The sequence below is a fragment of the Salvia splendens genome, chromosome 19 (assembly GCF_004379255.2).
Source record: "Salvia splendens isolate huo1 chromosome 19, SspV2, whole genome shotgun sequence".
Classification (NCBI taxonomy): Eukaryota; Viridiplantae; Streptophyta; class Magnoliopsida; order Lamiales; family Lamiaceae; genus Salvia; species Salvia splendens.
This window is the reverse complement of record NC_056050.1, coordinates 21265200-21277886: the sequence shown is the minus strand read 5'-3', so window position 1 is coordinate 21277886 and position 12687 is coordinate 21265200. Positions and strand designations below refer to the sequence as shown.

General features: G+C 39.6%; 2 protein-coding genes across 2 annotated transcripts; both read right to left on the bottom strand.

The window, feature by feature from the left end:
- Positions 1 to 3489: 3489 nt before the first annotated feature.
- On the bottom strand, positions 3490 to 4450 carry LOC121779155 (B3 domain-containing protein REM20-like). Its single transcript, XM_042176488.1, has 3 exons — positions 4364 to 4450; positions 4069 to 4281; positions 3490 to 3969 (listed from the first exon to the last, which is right to left on the bottom strand). Exons 1-3 carry the CDS (start codon positions 4448 to 4450, stop codon positions 3490 to 3492), a joined length of 780 nt encoding a protein of 259 aa, XP_042032422.1.
- A 600-nt stretch (positions 4451 to 5050) lies between these two features.
- Positions 5051 to 5834, bottom strand: LOC121779154. Its single transcript, XM_042176487.1, has 2 exons — positions 5564 to 5834; positions 5051 to 5517 (listed from the first exon to the last, which is right to left on the bottom strand). The coding sequence occupies exons 1-2, from the start codon at positions 5832 to 5834 to the stop codon at positions 5051 to 5053; spliced, it is 738 nt and encodes a 245-aa protein (XP_042032421.1).
- Between the last annotated feature and the right edge of the window lie 6853 nt (positions 5835 to 12687).

Here is a 12687-nt window from a genome sequence, read left to right as displayed (position 1 = left end):
CCCTAGAGTCCGCCCCCCCAAATTTCATATATCCCCCAATTTGTGAATTCGACGGAGCGAATTGTGGAGCCATAGGGTTCGTCTGAAGTTCAACCCACGCGTAAATATCAGGTAAGTCTGTCGGGTGTGCGATTGTACAATGACGAATTCGTCGCCGCTGAGAAATCACAGATGTTTCCATTTCGGCAATGGGTTTAGTTTAGGGTGCTGTCAATTGCTTTGTTGCCAATTAATCATGCGCGTAGTGTTTGATGAATGTTGAGCGAATTCGCAGCCATTTGATAGGTAAACGAGTTATCTTTGTTTTGGGTTGCAGCTATCATAGGCAGTCATGGCGTCTCAACATCACAGCGGTAATGAAACCGACGGCAGTCCAGTACCGGAGGGTATTGCCTACATCTTATCCCTTTACTCTTCGTCGTATCTATAGATGTCAAAGCTAAATACAGTTTATGGGCAGGTTGCTCTGATATGTTAACGAACAAAGGAGTAGTTGCCGCAGGCGCTAGACGGGTGTGGACTGAACGCGAGGAGGCCATCCTTTTGGCAGCTTTGAAGGAGTTGGCGGCCACCGGCTGGAAGTCGGATAATGGTTTTCGTTCAGGGTATCTAACCCGTGCTCTGGAGGCACTAAAACGTGAATTTCCCAAAACTGATATCGTCGTGCATCCTCACATAAAGTCGAAAATCACATCTTGGAAGAAGAATTACTATTCGCTAATGCAGATACTTGACCGTAGTGGAGTTGGTTTCAATGCGGATGGTGAGTACAAGATAGATATCGACGATGAGCAATGGGCACAAGTCGTGCAGGTAATACAATTCGTTCATTAGTATGGTGATTGATTTGGTTATTGATGTGTAATTTTCGAGTTCAAAAATTGTATGCAAGATCACTCAAGTTTACTAAAATAACTCTAATATTACAACGACACTGCAAGAATACAGGGTCGAATGTAGTACTTTGAGTGTCGATCCACAGGGAAGGTAAAGATTAATTAACTCCTAAACACAGAAAACACATGCTAATGAGGTATTTTGATTTGAAGATTTTGATTAAAAGATTATGCAAAAACAATTACAAAAGATTAAACAAGCAAGACGAAATAAGAGAAGAACGTGTTACTCCAAACATTCACGGATAAAACGATGATTTATTCTAATATCCAACTCTATCTTATGAATTACGGGACTTCAAAATCAATTCACAATGCTAGCACTAAACATGCTTGACATACGAAAGCTTAAGAATAGTTGAACACATATTCAATAAACCACTCTTCATTAATCTATGGATCCCACGGGAGCGCGAGACTCCAAAGATCAATTACTATTAGCACATGAAATCCATTATCAAATTATCATTTGAACAAATCTAATTGATAATTAATTACCACAATGTTCCAACTTATTCAAAGTTAAAGAGACATTCAAATAAGCCTAAAGATCTACTACAAAAGGTACACCAAAAGTAATAGATTCAAACACTAAAATTGTGACAACGACGATCATAAGATGAAGGAGAACATTGAATAAATCATACGAACAAATTATCCGTTTACATGGTTGGAGCAACACTAGATTTTTAGCCAATCATTGTTAAACTATGAAATATGAATAAGAGATCTGAAACCATAGATATCAGGAAGGAATTGATGATGAAATATTTGAATAATCTTGCAAGCACCAATCAACAATTATTTCTTCAACAATGCTTTCATCCACCGTCAACTTCTCTTCCCAATTTCCTTTTCAAATCCCTGACACCTTTTCCAAATCTCCTCACTTTTTCGTCCCCTCTCTCCTTACTTTTTGCAGCCTTCTCTTTCTTCCCTCTGTCACCCGCCTTTTTTCCCCTTGGGAAAAAACGAAACTGCAGTATAAACTGCTAATTTGCAGTTCGCTCATCAGCCCGGCCGGGTTGAATTTTTGGGCATAAAATTAACCCGGCCGGGTGACATAAATTCGACCCCTCCTGGATTTCTCATGCCTCGCGGAAATCACCCGGCCGGGTTGAATTATTGGGCATTAAATTGACCCGGCCGGGTGGCCACTTTTGAGAGCTTTCTGCACAGATTTTCACCCTCCGAGCTTCCTTCTTTGTCTCACCATTTACTCCTCTTCCTACACCATAAAACACACTTTTGCAAGCATCAAACTATATAAATCATGTAAAGTTATGAGAATAACAATGTAAATTTGATTCACATCAGTTATGTAGCTTATATGTATTTGTGAAATAGTCAATTGTTTAATCTAATTGCATACTTATACTGATTTGTGATAGGCATGCACCTAAAGATTATCTGGTATAAGCCCTCTGACCATATGCATGCTTCTATTTGGTGTAAGTTATGTAAACTGTGTTTGTTTACATTGCATTGGCAGAAAGACAACAATGCCAAGTACATGAGGAATAAGTCGTGGCCTATGTTGAATGACTGGAAGGAGCTTTTTGGGAAGGACCGTGCAGAGGGTCTTAAGGGCATGGACACTGGCGAGGCGGTTCAAAAGATTTATGGTCCAAGGGTTGCTGTGGGTGAAAGTTCAGCGAGGTCTTCCCCAATTACATTAGAGGAACTCTTCCCTGATGAAGTTTTCCCGAACGGTGTTCTGCCTGAGATGGTTGATGAGAGCACTTCCGCACCGCCCCATATACGTGTACCTCCAAGGTTGCAGAACAAAGCACCGAAGAAGAGGAAGCCTGAGGACAAGATGGACACTGTCCTTGAGCTGATGAATCGCATCCACGAAGACACCAACGAGCGTCTGAAGGACATCTCAACCCGAATTGGTTATGAGTTTGAACTAAGCGCGAAGAGAACATAAGTATTCAATCAGCTGAAAGGGATGCCCGGGCTGACCATCAAGCAACAATTTTATGCAGCGAAAAAGTTAGTCAAGGAGCCTGAGCTTATGAATCTCTTCAGAGGTTTGGATGACTTGGCGCGACCAGCATTTGTGTTCGATCTTTTAGAGACAGATGGAATGATCTGAAAATGGTTGTGTCTGCTTTGTTTTTTGGTTATTTTGATATATAACATGGTTTAAACCTTGATCTATTTTGTACTTTGAACCCCTAGTATGGTGTTTAACATGGGGGTGCATTGACAATGGCTGTAATTGTTGTGGACTTTGATATTATCACGCATTATATGCAGCTACCTAGTCCAATTCCTTGACTGGTTTTCTTTACTTACACATTTGGTAATCGTTGGAAACATTTGTTGATTGGCTTGTTTAGTTGCCTTCGGCATGATGTTGGAAGCAAAGTCAGTGTGCATTGCAATTTTTCCGCATTCCAGATAACAATCACGTGTCTATGCGATTACAGTGGAAACGCAAGCATACCATATCCACGAGTGAGAATACATTGTAAACACAAACCTACCATAATTCGCACAACACCTTGTTCAAATAACATAAACAAAACATACAAACCACACTAACAGTAGCGATTCAGTACCCATGTGCAAATACAGAGGCTAGTTACGGTCGATCAAACCATACATAGAACTGGATGTCTCGAGCATCGACGAGCTTAAAGTGGCAACGAACACCCGGGAACAAAGCGTTTGCATCTTTGAAACGGCGCCAACCATGCTTGACCCAGATCTTGCCCGAGCTATGCTTTATTATGAGCCGCCATGTTTGCCCGGCAACAAGAAGATGGACGACATTTTGTTGAGGGGCTGCGGCCAGATGGAGTTGCCAAAACGCATTGGGTATTTCTATAGTTCGCTTTGTATTTGACTTGGTAAGTTTCAACGTCCACGTGGGATACTCGTCATCCGCAAGCGCACCCGTATCAGCGTCGTAATCACTGTCGTCGGTTGTATCCGATTCTATGCCGGATGGAGGATTATCGTCCGACGATTCAATGTCAGGGGCGTACACTTCATTGTCCTCTTCCTCTTCTGTCAACCCTAGTTCACAAATATTAGTACGGGCTGGGCGAACGACTATGTTCTAAACAAAAAATAATTACAGTGAGTGCAGCTACACAAGATGCTCACTTTCGAGATCACCTCGTGGGGGGCAACCGGTTCCGGCCTTGTATCTTTTTACGTGGAAAATGCCCACGTCGACTAGGGTGAATGTTAGTTTCTCACCATGTGAAATATTATTGGACAGCCGGAATTCCGACCATCCAACGCAAAAGTGGCATCCACTGGCTATTTGAATCAGGCGGACTTGCCAGCGGTTTCCATTTGGCATGACGAGCTGACAGTCGACCGGCAAGTCAGTACCATATTCCGCAACCCATTGTGGAGGTAAACGCTACACAAAGGCACAGAAGGTAAGTTGGGTTGATGGACATATGGGGAGAATATGAAATGGCGAAAATCACTTGCAAACATACCAATTCCTCTTTGTTGCGAGAGCCGGAAAACACTTTGATGAAGGAAGGACGCCTATGGTATTCGCCGTATGGGTTGTCGTCCGCCATATCTAAAAATCAAGTAGTGTAACCATAGTGATGAAGTGGCCATCATATTTATTGACCTGGTTCACCTAGCAACATCGCATCCATTTACTACAATGACAAGCCCTGCCAATAGCAAAGGCTGCAAGAAAGTATGAGGGGTTGGTATGCATTAGATGAATGCATTAAAATGTAGCCTGTATCAATGGTGATACACTATATGCGAGGTAGCGTGTATGTATTCGGTCACATAAATGAAGCATTTGAGTTTGACCCAATATTTGAACGTAATCCAATTATATTACTACGTAGTCATTACTACATTGCTACAGCCGTTAAATTAGTAGCCGATTATGTTGTGAATTAGTACCATGTGTCTTACACATGTGAATGCAAAATTTGCATTATACAAACATTAAGTGAAGCCACCATATCCCGTATACTATACTTGACAAACATGAAGTCGAGCCATCATAAATTACTCCGATTAATCACACAATCAAAGCAAGTGAATGCAAAATTTGCCTTGATGAGCGTACACATCCATGATGATCACCTACATTACAATACTAAAGCGTCTTCAACACACAATGCATACAGATAACGTAATAACTTCCGACAACGTTAGGGACGATCAAACGACACGCGAAACTGGACTTCGAAGGCATCAACAAGCTTGAATTGGCAACGAACCCCCACAACAACATTGTGCTCGTATTTGAAACGATTCCACCCATTCTTCACCCATATCTTCGAGGAGTTGTTTTTGAGAGTACATGGCCATATCCCCCTTTCGGTCACCAGATACAGTCCCCCTTGTATTGCCCCAATGGGGATATGGCGTTGCCAAAAGCCATACGGGATTTCTAGCCTACGATTGATGTTCTCCGAGTTGAGCATAATTTCGAAAGAAGGGACGCCGTCGATTGTGAGCGCCCGACTGTTGTCCACGTATTCCTCCTCCATTGTTGTTTCAGATTCAGTGCCTGATGGCACGTACTCTTCAGACGTATCGATGTCTGGGCCATGGCTACCTTCCAGAGCGTCGTCTTCAACGACTACAAACAATATGAGTGTGTGTATGTAAGTATCTGTGAAGCCAAATGAACAAACAAAATGATGTAAATGGGTGGTTACCGTCAACATCTTCAGGCGGGTGACATTGCGTTTCACTCGCATACCGTTTAACATCGAAGACTCCCGCATCCACCAATGTGAAGGTCAGATGATCGCCTTGTCCAACGCCAGTTGCACGAACGAAATCTCTCCATCCGGATGTGAAGAAGAACCCATGGCCAAGCTTTACAATGCGCACTCTGTAGCGGATTCCATTCGGCCACACGAGCCTACAGTCGAACGGTAAGGCATGCCCATGCATCCTGACGAATTCGTCGGGAAGTCGCTGCATGTTATAAGTTCACGTCAAAATAAAAAATCCGCAATTGTCATGTGTCATATATCAATCAAATAAAATTATACACCATGTCATCATGGAAGCGGCCCCGATGGAAAACCGTCATGAACTCAGGTAGGCGTTGGTAGTCCGGGGCGTCGTTCGGTGCGGGGTTAGAACCATCACCTTCCATTTTTTTGTGTAAGTTTGCTGCAATTGTGCCTACAATTTCGAAGAGGGGAGGTGAGGTGTCTAAGTATGGAGACCTATTTTCTTTATAGCCTTATGCTGAACCCTAAAACCCTATGCATTAAAGAGAAATGGTATGGAAGATGGATAAAATTAAAGTTCTCTCCACTGGTGGTTGACCAACTAGACAATGCGTGTGAAAATAGGTATGCATTACTTCTGCCGATAACTTCGAAGTAGTTGGGAGTTGAATTGCAAAGAACAAACAAAATTAATGGGGTTGCTCATATAGTAAAGAATTACGGACATGGGTGGTTGTATGCGTGGATGCTTGAATAAGGTGTTCAATCTAAGTTTTACAGTTGTCCAGTCTGACAAAATCTGGTGCTACATTTTATAAAGATACAAAGCGCTAATACGAGTGTAAATGAATGCATAGTAGCGGCTGCATACCACACCAAAAAAACGAGCTATCCGAAGCGATGGCTCACTAACATTGATATGACATTTATCTAAATACAGTAATGTAGACCATCAAAAACACTGTAGGTTGTCCTGCTATTTTGTTTACTTAAACGACGAGGTCGAATCATAACCAGAAAAATGTTGTGTAACCCACAATCCATCGAATAGGCGACATGAACCCGCTTATCCCTAATCAAGCGACCTTCTTCTACAGGGGCAAGTGGAACGCGGCAATGGATACGGTGCTATTGTCTATTCTGATCAAGAGGCGAACAAGCATCGCAGCGACGGATGACTCTGTCGCGGATACGGTGCTCAACGAGGCATGCAAGGTAATCAACAATCGATTTGCCACATCAATTAACTGTGCTGATGTTGTCAGTCGATTGGAGCTACTCCGACTTCGTCACAAGACATTCAATGAAGTTGTTAGGATACCGGGAGTCCGCTGGGCCCATGATGAGAAGCGCATCATTGCAGACGAAGAAACTTGGAAGTTTATATTTCGGGTATGTCGTTCATTCGGGAGTGAAATGCGATGTCATTATATTTGAATCAAATCGGTATACCATAATATCAGGTATTACTATTGCTTTGCAGACAAATCCCCTCGTCGGCGCTTACTATTACCGAGACGAGGTGGAATACAGCATGTTGACGACCATGTTTGGGCTTCAACATGAGGTGAAGAAGTCGCCAGAGGTGATAGCCATATCAGATGAAACGGAGGTAATCGTGATAACCGATTCCCCCGTACCAAAAGGCCCTACTCATGCGAAGCCTGCTCTTTCGCCCGCTGATCCCGACGAAGTCAATTCGCCATTTGTCAAGCCATCTACCATGGTTCGGCGGAAGCTTTTTGACGAGCCATGGACTAATATAGAACTTGGATCGCCTAGCAATGCTGGAGGACGTATTGGACGCATGGAGCCTCCTCGGTTGTATCAAGTGAAGCCATTATACTCATCTCCGAAAGGCTCATCGTGCGCGTCCTGGAGTCCTCCAGCCCCATCGCGCACTTCCGCTCCTTAAGTACCTACGTTTTGCCCCCGACTAGTCTCGATAACTTTTGACTACGTAGTAATATGTTGTTGTGTAACTGGAATGAAGAACCTACACTTGAATGTAGGTTGGGATTTGTGTTCTATGTTTTGCGATGTACAAGCGAGACTGATCCGATGGGTTTTGTAGTATGCACGTTGTCCATTCTAATGAAATGGAGTGTTAGTTGGATGGTTAATATTGGCGAACAAAACTTAACAGGGAGAACAATTTGTATGAATGAGTAAAACAAATGCTCAACACTAAAAAACAAAGAGTCTTAAAAAGTATGTTATTACATAGTTCAATGCTAAGTATACAAAGTGATGTGTAAATATAATAATCGCAACCGCAGCAATCAAATATTTGTTCCATTAGCCCACATTGCAGTAGCAAGGTCGTCCCTCTTCTTCGTCCACAATGGTGTTGGCGCGACCGTAGTTATAGTGGGCACGACAGTATCATCGTGATCACTTCCATACCCCTCTTCTTCGTGTTCTCCTACCAATTCGTCATACGGATCCACCTCCATATGAGTGCGTATAAAGTTATGGAGCAAGAAACAGGCGATGATCAAACCCGTTTGGACCTCAATAGGATATAAGCTTGGATTGCGAAGTATTCCCCAACGCATCTTAAGTACTGCAAATGAACGCTCAATAACATTCCGAGCTTTAGAATGCCTCAGATTGAACAATTCCTCTCTTGTTTGCGGTGCCTGGCTGCCATGACCCCATTCCTTCAAATGGTAGCGAACACCTTTGTACGGAGTGATGAAGCCCTCGCTGTTTGCATATGCATTATCGCATAAGTAATAGCAATCTGCAACGTAGAACAAATGTGAGAAGGTGAGTACACAGCCAGCCGGCTAATAGCACTATTTTTTACCTTTGGGTACTTTAAGTCCGAGCGGCCGGATAATGGCATCACGTAATATGCGCGAATCACCAGCTGAACCCTCCCATCCTGGCAGAACATACACGAACCTAAGTTGGCGATCGCATACGGCAAGTGTATTTGTGGATATCTGTCCTTTTCTATTACGATAACGAGGTGCGTCACCAATCGGCACGCGTACGTGTATGTATGTTCCGTCTAGAGCTCCAAGACAGCCCTACATACAGTGTATATGGTTGAGACATCATACCAAAGTTCAGTGGGTATAAATTATAATATACCGAACAAGAACAACACATACCTTAAACCACTTCCATCTGGAATCCACACAGTCATCACCAACAGGTTCCGGCTTCACCAAAAAAATATCATGCAAAGTAAGTACCCCACGGAGCACCATATGTGTGTATTTAGACACTGTTTCAGATGAACGCATGAAATCGTGTCCTACAACCCGAGTCTTTTTGTGGTGAGCTAAAATGGACAAAAACATAGCAACTTGTTCCTCAACGGTGACAAATTTTTGATCTACTAATCCAGCACGGTCACGTAAGATGCGACACAATCTACCAAACGTGTTTCTATCCATCCGCAAATTGTCTACGCAGGAACGGTCAGAAAGCCGGACAAGCCTATCCAGCTGCTTTACATGAGCCGGAATGGCTTCAATCATTACCTCTGGGGTGAATCTTCCCCCCCGTTTCCTTTTCCGTGCGGTGGAACTGCCCAGGTTGATAATCATGGTGACGAGAAGCATGTTTGTCCGATGATTTCTTAGTATTTCCTCAAGTAAGATCAATAGCTCGATTGGTTCATTTCTAGCCACCTACATTTCCCAAGTATAAGCACAGCTTAGTCAAATTGCTTAAAACAGCACTACATAATAACATCGAACATTTACCTCGCAGCTGAATCATTAAAACAAACTTATTGTCAATGCATAAATCAATTGCGTTAACATATTTGACAAAGCCGCAAAGTATAAGATATGTTCTGCAACAAGAAGCCAACTATAACCCCCTATCACTAAGAACAGCACACATTTGGACAGTTCGTACAAACAATTGAGAAGGACAATGGATCTACAATGAACTCCAATGTCAATTAACAGTTACCACAAAATAATAAGACTTCTATTTCGTCATACACAACAGCTACATTGAAGTCAAAGGAGCTGTAAACAAAAATCATACAGCATAAGTTGAGCCACAAATCCTATAAGCCATTACGGCTCTATATTCTATTACGAAGTTCTGTACGACATCTGATAAATGCGGAACTTACCTGCTTAGTTGCGTCGTTGTCGGACATTGATCGTCGGCGCAAGCTATGGCTTAGACGGTTGGACTGCAATCTACCTAAATACGAAACTGCGGTTTGAATACCAAACCCATTGCCCCCAAATGACTCAATTGAACACAAGCGATTCAATCCAACAACGACGACTAGCCGTTTTCACTCAAGACACCGCACGAAACGCCGCCGTGAATAGCAATTGGTGGTAGAATGTGGAGTAAAGTATGGATGTGAAATCATAGAACGGGGTATTGAAGTAAATTGGGTGAAATTTGAAATCTTCAAACACAATTACTCCTCCCTATCGCATGGTGGAGTGGAGACAGAGTTATCTCTGTTTTGGCTCGCCATATCCACGATGGAGTCGGGTTATGAGATGTAAGGACCGGGTCTATGAGATAGCTAACATGGAAACCAAACAGAGAAGTTAGGGTAAATAGGGTGGAGTATCTATGCCTAACATGGATAACAAACGAGCCCTAAGATTTTAAATATCTAATGGTCTATAAATTGCCACATGTAAATTCATTTTTTTTAATACTAAAAATTCTAAATTTAGGGTTTTAGATCAAAATGTCAACAAAGTGAATTAAACATATCAACACCATATTTTGAATATGTTAACACAGTTTCATATTGACATTTTACATGTATTAAGTTGACATATTTGTTAGTTATATTGATATAAAACTGTTGACGAAATATATGAAAATTTACGAAAATATTATCAAATTTTAACATCGAAACATATGCATGTAGGATCTCGTTAGAATCCTTATAGAATTATCTTTAATTTGATATATGTTGTGTGAAAAAATAATTTAAATCGAAATAGTTATATGCATTTTAAGTTTTGAGATATTTTTTAAAAGTTAGTTACAACTAATTTTTTGTTAACTGACATAAATGCCCTAATTGACATTTTTCGTGCAATGTATTGATACTTGAAATTGAATGATCTTGGTCCTTAATTTAAAAATCTAATGTCTATCATTTAGTTGTAGTTATCAATTTAATTGTGAGTTATCAATATAACACACCTCTATAACAAGGTATATAAAATTTGTAAAATAAGACAATTTTGTTGATATAATTAAGATAAGATAAAATGAATTCAAATAATAAATGGATACATTGAATATATGATGAGAGAGAAATTAGAGAAATCAAAATTTAAAAATATAGAAAAAGAAAGATGAGAAGAATTATAATACTAGATGAAAGGGAAATAAATGTACCAAAATAGTCCTTAAGGTAAAAAAAAGGGTAAAGAAAAAAAATTCAAAATAATAAAGAAAATATTTTGTTTAGAATTCTCTTGTGATATTTATTTTTATTAAGTAGTACCAAAAATATACAAACATAGTACAAATATTTTTGTTGTAGTTCACTTCATAAATAACATTATAGTGAAATCCTTTCTTCACTAATACAAACTTCCCAAAGATTTGTTCATAATTTTATGCTAGGAAGTAAGTATAATTAGTTTCATTTATTTGTATTACAATATTTATTTTGATTTGCCATTTTAAGGAAAAGATCATCTAACATTGGTTACAGATCTCCCAGGAGTACTACATGCACTTAGGTGGTGTTCGGTTTCCAATACTAAATAGTAGGAAGATATAATTTAGGATAAGCCATAACTCAATTTTGACTAAAAAAAGATGTTTGGTAGGAATGTCAATTTTAATACTCCTTAAAGCATGTTTGGTTTGAAATATTATATAGTCTCAAGATAATGTATATTTACTATGGTACCCTTCTAATACTTCTCCCAATCATTGAGTCTAATATTTTAGGTTCCTGTATGAATTTGCTCCAAATAAACAAAAATATGTTAAATTCCATTTTCAAATAATGATCTGGCAAGGAAGTTATTATTTTTATATTTAATATTAAATTATCAAAACTTCAAATACAAATTTCTACTATTCTATCAAACCTGTAATTATTCTTATGCTTCAATAATAAAAGAAGTCTTATTATACTGTCATTTTTATTAAATTAGGCATATGGCATAATATATTAATATTTGATAAAAATACACATTTTAATAAAATATTATAAGAAAATTATGACCATACCGATTTACAAATATTATAGGAAATAGGTTTGATAATCACATTCCACCTATTGACAAAATTAAATAAAAAATTACAAATCAATAACTACATTGCACAAACTATTGACAAAATTAAATACAAACACTAATCTTAAATAACACAAAATAGAAATTGGAATGGAGGATATCGTCAATAATTTGCTGAATTAGCAAAAGGGTAAATATGGAAAGTTAAGCAATTGTAGAGGCAGATTAATTTTGTGGGTTAGGCCCGGATGACTTGTCTCCGGACTATTCATCCTAGACTTAATCTTATATTGAGTCGAAGATAGAATATAACCAACCAAACGTAGGATTAAACTAATCTTGAGATTTAGCAGGGGCAACCGAACGGGGACTTAATGACGTGTAAGATCATAAGTCAGAGGCTAAATTCGTCATTTCAAGGGACTGTTAGAACACAATTTCAAAAGCCCCAAAAGGGAAAATTACAAACGAAAAAGTGTCTTATTACAACTCTTTGTTCTTTGTTTTCTTTCACCGACTACTGAAGCAACGCCAGAATAAAAAAACCCATTGGAAAAAAAGTGAACTTGGATCGAATATATGAGTAATTGACATATTTCGAGGAGGTGAGATGATCAATTTTAGAAGTTTCGCTTCCACGTGGTTGTTATTTGGAAAATCTGCTCACCTAATTTGAGGTCGAGAAAGATGGCTGCTTCTTTTAATTTGTATATTCAATTGTTGTTGCTGTTGACTGATTAATATTGCATGCAATGATTGATATTTGTTGGTTGTTTATTTATTAATCGGATTTTGAGTTGTAAGGTTAGTTTGCAGTGTAATTCTTGCAACTCACCAATTCAGGTTTTATTTTTATATTTCTTGCATTTTTTTTTCAATTATTTTCTT